This window comes from Hippopotamus amphibius, chromosome 9, assembly GCF_030028045.1.
Source record: "Hippopotamus amphibius kiboko isolate mHipAmp2 chromosome 9, mHipAmp2.hap2, whole genome shotgun sequence".
In the NCBI taxonomy this organism is placed as follows: Eukaryota; Metazoa; Chordata; class Mammalia; order Artiodactyla; family Hippopotamidae; genus Hippopotamus; species Hippopotamus amphibius.
Window position 1 is genome coordinate 2376389 of NC_080194.1, and position 9242 is coordinate 2385630.

The window sequence follows — 9242 nt, forward strand, 5'->3', positions numbered from 1 at the left end:
GGACACGCCCCTTGCTAAACAGGAAACCTCTCCCTCAAACTCCTGGCACAGGAAGAGCCCTAATAAATCTCGCTGGCTTGAGCCAAGAAAACATCCATGGAAGCCAGTGGCATCCAGGGTGGAATAACTTGCCACATCCCACGTCTGGACCGAGCTGGGAACTTTCCAACAAGACACCGATTCACAGAATTTTTCCTTAACACAGTTTCCACTCTGTTGGCAGCTGACCGGCGGCATCTGCTCCCCACTTCCCCAGCAGCCGCGGTCAGACCGCCCCCGGCCGTTTCCATGTCCTCCGGCAGAATGCTGTCTCGCTCAGCGGGCGGGGGAGCCCTGGCAGCAGGCCCTCGCCGTCCTCTCTTGGACGCCGCACACTTACCTTGAAGAGCCTTGGGAACACGTCAGCCGGCTGTCCCCGGACGACAAACAGGCGGGAGTTCAGTTTCCTCAGACTTGTGTCCAAATCTTCCAGAGACTGAAGCAGGAACCTGCAGAACCCACACAGCCCTTGGTGGTGGTAACGTAACAGAGAGTCACTCTTTACTAACAACGCAGGGAGAAGCCGGCACATTGCTTATGCCAAACAATTAGCATGGTCCTACAGGGTTCCCGTCCAGGTGTGATATGGTAGGGGATGGGTGCCGCCTCTGTTGAAACCCTGCCCTGTCATTACTAGCTGCATGACTTTAGGCAGTTACTTAACCTCTAGCTTTCTTTCCCCCTAATCTGTGATTGGGAGTTGGTGTTAGTACCTATCTCATGGAATTGTTAAGAAAAGAACACCAAATAATGCATGAAGAACATTCAGTACAGAGCCTAGCATATAGAAAACCTGGGGTAAGTGTGAGCTGCTCCTACTCTGTGATTGTTCCTCTGTGATTAGAGGCAAGTCACTTATGCCCCCTTGGCCTCAGGCCCTGGGTGTAAATATCCGCCCATCCCTAGGTGGTTGTGAGAATCAAAAGGGAGAACAGCTGGGAAAGCTATCTGAAAAAAAGTGCCATACTGTGGTATGCAGGCCTGGGGTCCTATTAGCAGAGGAACAAGACTGCAATAGCCCTGGCAAGTCTCACCTACCCTGGCCCAACAGGCCTGTCTTTCTGCACTCATGCTTTGGGCTGCACCGATGTCTACCGCCAGAGCCCCACGGCCTCACAGCCTGGGCTGGGTCCCCAGTTACCAGGCTTTTATTTGGCAGGTAGCTCATTCTCCAGGCCTCTCCAGGGCTCTGGCCACCAGGTTCTTGTCCCAAGAGGGAGAAGGTACTCCTCTGAAGGATATCCTCCCATACTTTCAGGGGTGGGGGCTGAGGTGTGGGGGACTCCAGAAACTTAAGAGACCTAGACTGAGCGCTGGATCACCACAGGAAAGGGGAAAGAAATGAACATTTCCTGAGAGCCTTCAGTATTTTTATTTATTTACCTTATAGGACCACAAACATGTATTACCTGTTCAGTTAGGTATAATCACCTTTCTGAGAAATTCCATCAATTCATTTTATGATATATTTTATCTTTAACATTTTAAACAGATGATTCATGTGATTCAAAATTCAAGTTACAAAAGGGTACAAAGTAAAAAGTCTCCTTCTGCATCTCCCAGGAATTTAATCCCCCTATCCAGAGACAACCAATGTTATCAATGTTATTACATGCCTGTTATGCTTTTTTCTTTTTAAAATAGTAATCTGTTTGTTTTTATAAATTTATTTATTTATTTGCTGAGTTGGGTCTTACGTGGGTTTTCTCTAGTTGCAGTGAGCGGGGACTACTCTTGGTTGCGGTGCGCAGGCTTCACATTGCGGTGGCTTCTCTTGTTGTGGAGCATGGGCTCCAAGTGTGTGGGCTTCAGTAGTTGTGGCACGTGGGCTCAACAGTTGTGGCTAGCAGGCTCTAGAGTGCAGGCTCAGCAGTTGTGGCACACGGGCTCAACAGCTGTGGCTAGCGGGCTCTAGAGCGCAGGCTCAGCAGTTGTGGCACACGGGCTCAACAGTTGTGGCTAGCGGGCTCTAGAGCGCAGGCTCAGCAGTTGTGGCGCACGAGCTTAGGTGCTCTGCGGCATGTGGGATCTTCCCAGACCAGGGCTCAAACCTGTGTCCCCTGCATTGGCAGGTGGATTCTTAACCACTGTGCCACCAGGGAAACCCCTATACCTGTTATGGTTTTTAAGTGCATTTTCTTTTGAATTCTCTCAACACATTTTGAAGGAAAATACTATCCTCATTTTATAGATGAGGAGAATGAGATACAGAGAGTATGATTAATTTGCTGAAGATCATAGTTATTGAGTGACAAAGCTGGGATAGGAACCTCTCCCAGACTCTCGGTCAGACTCAAACCATGTTTTCTTCTCTGGGCCGCATTTCTTCAGTCTTTTAGTGGCACATCAAACATTGCTCCAGGGGCTGAGATTCTTGCAGGATCTCATGTGTTTGTGACAAACACAAACCCAACTCCAGGTAATCGGCTGACATTCTGCTCTTCCTCAGGAAGGGAGCCCTGGCAGGTGAGCCTGGTTCATGAACATCTCCTGCTACCTACACTGGGGTCTCCACGCAGCCTGTCAACAACGGGAATCACCAGATTTTATTTCGAGCACATGAAACCTGCTGGCTCCTCTGCAGCACGTCACGTTGCCTTGACTATGGGAGCCTTACAGAAGCAGCAACTGCTCCCAAGCTGCCGACTAGAACCAGGCCCTGCTGCCGCCTCTGACGTCTACAACAGGACACTCCCGTGTGGTGAATGCCACAGGCCAACATTCCAGCACGAGCTGTGTCCCGGCCTCAGCCCGAAGCATCATGTTAGCTAACGAGCAGGCAGAGGCTCTCCAAGGGGTTGTGATGGGAGACTGACCGGCCGAATGCGGCTTTATGCAAAGCCAAAGCGCCGCCTCTGCCAATTTCTGTTTTTGAAACACTTGACACCCTCAGAAAAGGAAAGCTGAGACAGAGTGACGCACTTGCACTTGCGTTGGTCTCCTCCCAGGCCTCACCCTTCTCTCAGGAGGAAAATATGAGAGACCAATGTAAACTGCCTCCATGCCACTTGAAACCTGGGTCCTGCCAGGCAGAATGCCTCGGGATGACTGGTGACTTGGATTCCACGGCCCCGGGACAGAGCGTCCTCCATCCGCAGCTCCCAGGCGTGTCCCTGCCATGCACTTTAGGGTCCCCATCAGGACTCTGGTTTGAAGCTACAAACAGGACTGGCATGCACATGGAAGCTAGGGTCCAGCTGCCTTCTGTAGACTTTATTTCTAGACTTCATTTATTAAAAGGAGAGATTCCTTGCAGCATCTCTGAAGTACAGATAACCCCGGGAGAACGCTTTTCTTCTTTGACAAGAGAAGTCAGGGAGCGGAAGGCAAGACTCTGAACTTAGCAACCAAATGATAATAATATATAGTCACAGCAACAACTAACATTTAGTGAGCATTTACAATGAACCAGGTACTATTCTACTTGTTTTACATACATCACCTCATTTAATTCTCATTTTGCAGATGAGGAAAACTGAGGCAAAGAGAGATTAAGTAATTTGTGTAACATCATTCACCTAACAAGTGGCCGGAATTCAAACCCGGACAGTGTGGCTTGGCGTCTGCATTCTTCACCACCAGGCCCCACTGCCTCTCGACCATGACCTAGCCCCAGAGCACTGAGGCTGCGCTGCTGGGGACTCGGCCATCAGGGAGTACCACAGCTCGACACTCACGCCAACACCTCTGCTACCAAATCCTTGGGATCAACAGCTGTGAATCACCCAGAAGCTTGCTAAAATGCAGGATCTCAGGCCCCATCCCAGATCTCCAGAAACAGAATCTGCATTTTTAGCAAGATCCCTTGGTGATTCCTTTGCACATTAAAGTTTCAGAGGCACTGTCCCAGAAAACTGAACTTTACGGGCCTGGGCATTAGAGGTGGAGGTGTCTGGGCAGGCAGCTCACCCTCGGCAGCTCCAAGTTGAGCTCACATGGCCGAAATTCAGAGCACACGGTCCTGTGTGAGCAGTTCAAGCTCACCCTTTGGATTAGACAACATGTGCAGCTTAGCTGCATTACGTAAGTGCTCTGGAGCCAGAAGCAGATGGGACTGGAGGAAACCAAATTGGGATTTCCAAAAATACTGCAAGGACTCAGTAATTCAGACACTCCATGGAGCTAGCCCTTTAAAATAAAATAGGCAGATCTTTAGGGAAAGACTTCTCTTGAGAGGGCAGGTTCTGTGCTGGGAAGTATTTTGTTTGTTATTAACAGGAGGAAAAATGACAGTGAACTCTTTTTTTGGGTCTAGATCGCCCTTGACCAAGTTTCTCTGCTTCAAGCCAAGGTTATTTTACTGTAATGATGATATCCTTGGGCAGCCCAGACTGGCTACATAGGATATTAATAGAAATTAATTCCTCCTAAGTAATTAAGAGAGCTCAAGCCCCATGGAAAAGGAGAACCCAAACCTGCAATCCATAGCAAGGACTGATCTCTAAGTATCACTTGGATAAAAATATACTTATTCTTTCCTAATTTCAAAGAGAACAATGAAGATGAAAGTTTTCATCCCTTTCGGGCAAATGGAAACATATCCTTAGCAGCAGAACAATAAAGCGACTCTCTTGGGTACCAGTATGAACAACTCAGGGAAACACACTTCCCTGCCAGGAGTCCACAGTTCTCAAACCTCCTTCTTGCTGAGCAAGTTCCAGGAGAGAGCCACCCAGCAGGGACAGTCCAACAGTGTTTAGCTCCCAGCACTGGGAAGAGAGACACACTTGTTCTCACCAGGCACCGTGGGGAGTTCCCAGGTCACCTCATCTATTAATTCTGAGAGATTTGGGTTTATATTTTATTTCTACCAACTCCTTCTGACCCCAAAGCTTCTGAATACAAGTGCAGCACAGCGCAAAGAAGACAATGACATAAATAAAGGGTAAGGTGGATTGTTGCCAACACCTGCCCAGCTGGCAGCAGGGAGAGAAGGTAATGAAAACTGCAAGGGCCTATTCTGAGTGCTCACTTAAATCTGGAAGCAGCTCACATCCTCTCTCTCTCTTTCTCTTTTTCCTTTCTCTCTCTCTCTCTCTTTTTTTTTTTTTTTGGTTCTCACTGCTACTTCCTTCCAGATGTGGTATATCTGGGGAAGGTGGGAAGGGGCACAACGGCAAAGGGCTTGACCAACTAGTGCTAAACAAAAAAAAAGTCCTGAGGCCCAAAGGCCACAACGAGCCTATAAACTTCCCACCGCCTCCGAGGCAAGGAGTGTGCCAGCCCTCTCCCACGCTAATAAATATACATATTCCTGGCCGCCCTTCTCTGTCCACTTTTACTCTCTGAAAGTGCCATTCATGGTTATTTTAATCTGATTCAGCTCCTAAAAAACGCTGTGTGGGAGTCAGCATAGGAAATGCAGGAAGATAACAGAGATACAGATTTTGGTTCCCCCCACCTCACGCAGATGGCCCAGGGCCCACTCTTCCGAGGGAGGCTTCTCAGAGGCAGCAGCTGAAATATTTGCAGAGCGAGGATGTTATGCCGCAGCACAGTTCTCCCAGGTCACTTCCAGATCCAGCAACAGCCACCGGAAGATTACACATATTATATAGTTATATAGTTACGCAGAGGCACGGCTGGCTCCATCACTCCTCCCAACCCGCAAGTGAGTGCATAAAACAGTCTGCCGTTCTGCGTCCTGCCCTCACTCTGAACCCGGGAGCAAAGGGTATGGTGGGGGTGGTAGGAATGTGTCTGTGTCCAGACCCAGGAGCAGTTATCGTATTTGATCTGTTTTGTGTGATTTCACCTTTTTCTTCTGATGCCAAAACAAATCAGGCTTCTTGCCAACGCACTGCAACCCATATCCCAGGTTGTCGGGCTCAGGTCTGGGGTTCTCTAGTCCAGTGCTTCTCTGGCTTTGCTGCACATGACAGCTTCAAAGACCCTAATGCCCAGGCCATAACCCAGAACAATGAAATCAGAATTGGGAGAGGAGGGGGCCCAGACATCTTTTAAAGATCCTTACATGATTCCCAAGTGCAGCAAGGTTAAGAACCACCGCTTCAGTCTGTCCCTCTATTTTATTTATTTCATGGCATTAGTTGTACTAAATTAAGGTTGTTTACTTGTCTTACTCCATGAAAATGTGGGCTCCAGGAGCTCTGGATACCACATCTGCTTGTTCACTGCTGTGTCCCTAGCAGCACCTAGAGCAATGCCTGGCAGTTATTAGGCACTCATTAAGTAATTGCTCAATTAACATCTGCAATCCTACATGGCCTCTGACTTCAGGATTTGACAGAGGCACCTGAGCTGCCACATTTCTTTTCTCTCTCACTCGCTCAAAAGCACACTCACAAAAAAGTGACCCACAAAAATCCATAAATGCCTAGTTTCTACTGAATCTTTGTTTAATCAGCAACAGAGTTTTCATTGTTGATCTGTAATCTCCACCACCACAAAGGAGCAGGCAGACCTATGCAATGTCCTCCAAAACCCAATAAAAGATGAAACTCCGTGACAAGGCAACAAGCAAGCCGTCTGGATTCTCTTCGCTCTGCTCTGACTGGCACACTGCCCCTGGGAGAGAGGCAAAGTCTGACTTAGTCCATGCAAGGGATGGCCAGTCATTTGAGGATGTTGTCAAATCCAATCTCCTATCTATAGAAACTGGAGCAGAGGCAGAGCCACAGAGCAGCTGAATGCTGTGTGGGCAGGCTCTCCACAGGACTATCTTTAGTCGTTCCTGCAATATAAATGGGGCACTGAATAGACCCACGGCTGGAGGCACTCACTCTCCTAGCAGGGCTCACACCTTGGAGAGGAAAGCATGGTGGAGAGCCGGTGTCACCCGGGAATAACCCTGCCCCTCGTGCAACAAGGCCACAAGCAAACATGCTCCAGAACGGTGCACACAACCCAAAGGACTACTGCAGGGTGTGTTACAGAGAGATGGGAACACAATGTCCCAGAACCCCTTGGTTTTAAACACTGGTTAAAGAGAAAACACATCAACTGTCTACATGTTAATCTTGTCCCATGATCCTGTCCACTCCATCTCCTGGGAGTCATCAACGAGGGGCCCTTGAGATCACAGCTTTCCTGGTCCCGAACCTCAGTACCTCCGTTGATAAAAGCCTAATATATAATGGCTCCACTATCCTTCAAAGTCAACCTCATGAGTACGAGGAGGAAGGAAGGGACACTTGGTTCCTCCCCCTCCCATATCTGCCGGGGGAATTCTTCAAGACGGGTTCAGCACTGCTCTCTGCGCTCCGGCTGCGGACACCAAGCGCCTCGAGCTGACCATGCCCTTGAGGGCCTCATCTCTAACGAAGGGGAGACGGCACCCGCCTCATCCACCGCTAAGCCAGCGTCGAGACACCTCCAGAGACAGGATGGGCTCGGCGCAGGGACGGCAGGACGGGCGGAAACAGGCTTTCCAACAGGGCAGGGGCTCCAGGGTGACCTTCAGGGGCGCGGCGGCGGGCTCGCCGCCCGAGGACAGCAGGCGTGCGCCGGGCTCTCGGCTCCGCCCCGCGCCCCCGCGCTCTCCCCGCCCGCGCTCGCGTCCCGGCCCCGCGCGCCCGGGCCCCGCACACCCCAGCAGCCCCGCCCGCGAGGCCCTGCCACGCGCGGGCCGCCGCTCCCTGGGCGGCTCGCCCCGCCTGCGGCGCCCCCAGGGCTCGAGTCTCCTGCGTGCGGCGGGGGTGACGTCCGCCTGCCCCCGGGAGCGCCCCGAGGGCCGAAGAGGACCACACCGGGGGCGCACGCGCGGCGTCGGGGGCCGGGCCCGCCCGGGCTGCCACCGCGCGGACTGCCCGCCCCCCGCGCCCCGCTTCTCCGCCCCGGAGACTCGGCCCCGGCCCGGGGCCTCGCGCTCCGCGGGCGGGCGCCCCGGAGGCCGAGCCGCGACCCCGGGCCCGCGCACCCGCCCCGGGCCCCTCACCTCCAGCGGTTGATCCCCACGGAGGAGGAGGCCGCGAACCAGGGGTCCAGGATGTACACGCAGCGCACGCACTGCGCCCCGCGCACGGCCGCCAGCAGCGCCGGGTTGTCGTGGAGCCGCAGCCCCTTGCGGAACCAGTGCACGGAGCAGGCGCCTTCCTCGCGGGCCGCCGCCGCCGCCGCCATCGCCATCGCCGCCCGGACTGAGGCGGCGGCTGCGGCCCCGCCCCCGTAGGCGCCGCGGGCCCCGCCCCTAGCCCGCCCAGCGGCCTGTGGCGCCTCCGCTCCTCCCTGCGGCCCCGCCCCCGGAACCCCCAGCCCCTCTGCTATTGGCTGGGCGCCTCCCGCCGGGCGATTGGCTCTGAGGCGCCCAGTCTGGCCCCGCCCCCTCACGTTCCCACCGCGTGCGGGCTCGCGAGTGAGGAGCGCCGGGGCGGGGCGGGGCGGGGCGCGGCGGGGCGCGGCGTGCAGGCGGGCGCTGCCGGCGGAGGTCGGGGCGTGGACCCGGCCGCGAGGGAGAGCGGACCTCAGACGCGCCGCTGCAAGCTGTGTGGGCCGGCGGGGCTGCTGTCACTCCAGGAAGGGGCTTACAGGACGGAGGACCGGCCGTCCTGCATCAGCGTCACCTGCCGCGCTCTGTGCATCATGACAGGGCGTCCTCTACGCCAGGCGACGTGACGATGCCCTCTTCTGTCCCTTTTACTTACTCCGCTCAGCCCGGCTGCACGCATTCAGCAGACCGTAGTGAAAGAGCTGTTGTTATTCTCATCTTACGGACAGAGAAGACTGAGGCTGTGGCAGGCCCAGTGACTTGCTCGGTATCACAGGGTTGATAAAAGGGTTCTACCCCGACTATGCTGAATCCGAAGTTTCTGCTTTTATCCGCAAAGCTGTACTTGCGTCTGCGCTGAGCAGCTTGGCATTTGCACGCGGTAGAGTTCAAAGAGTGGGGAGAAGTGCCCCGACGGGCAGCAGCAGAGGAGTTGGCAGTAGGGACTGGAAATGTGGAGGACGTGGGCTGAGATGGTAGTTTTGCCATCAGATGAATTTTTTTCTAGCTCTGTGTTTCGTAGACTCAGCCGTAGCGCTGTACGCAAAGGCCTGAACTGGAGTCTGTGTGTGATTGAGAGCCAGGTGGAGCCCTCTTCTCCCTCCGGAGTCTGGAACAGGGCTTGGTGATTGACAGAATGAGCGGATGGCAGGAGAAGCATATGAACACGCACAGGGAAGGGTGGACGGTGGCCTAAGCCAGCCTAGTCAGGTTGGAGCTGTGGGGGCGTTATCAAAGGCAGACTCTGTTTCAGTTT

General features: G+C 53.5%; 1 protein-coding gene across 3 annotated transcripts in view; it reads right to left on the minus strand.

Annotated features, from left to right (window-relative positions):
• Positions 1-8160, minus strand: part of CRY2 (cryptochrome circadian regulator 2) — a 32223-nt gene extending 24063 nt beyond the window's left edge. For 2 of the 3 annotated variants that reach the window (XR_009055373.1, XM_057747920.1), the window contains exons 1-2: positions 7937-8128; positions 380-488 (exon numbers count right to left, since the gene is read on the minus strand). Coding sequence is in view for 2 of the 3 variants with exons in the window: in XM_057747920.1 (XP_057603903.1) it covers positions 380-488; positions 7937-8127 (300 nt within the window). In the remaining variant the exon portion in view is untranslated. Of the gene's footprint in view, positions 1-379; positions 489-7936 lie in introns of all 3 variants that reach the window. The other variant, XM_057747919.1, reaches the window with a different exon arrangement.
• Positions 8161-9242: the final 1082 nt, after the last annotated feature.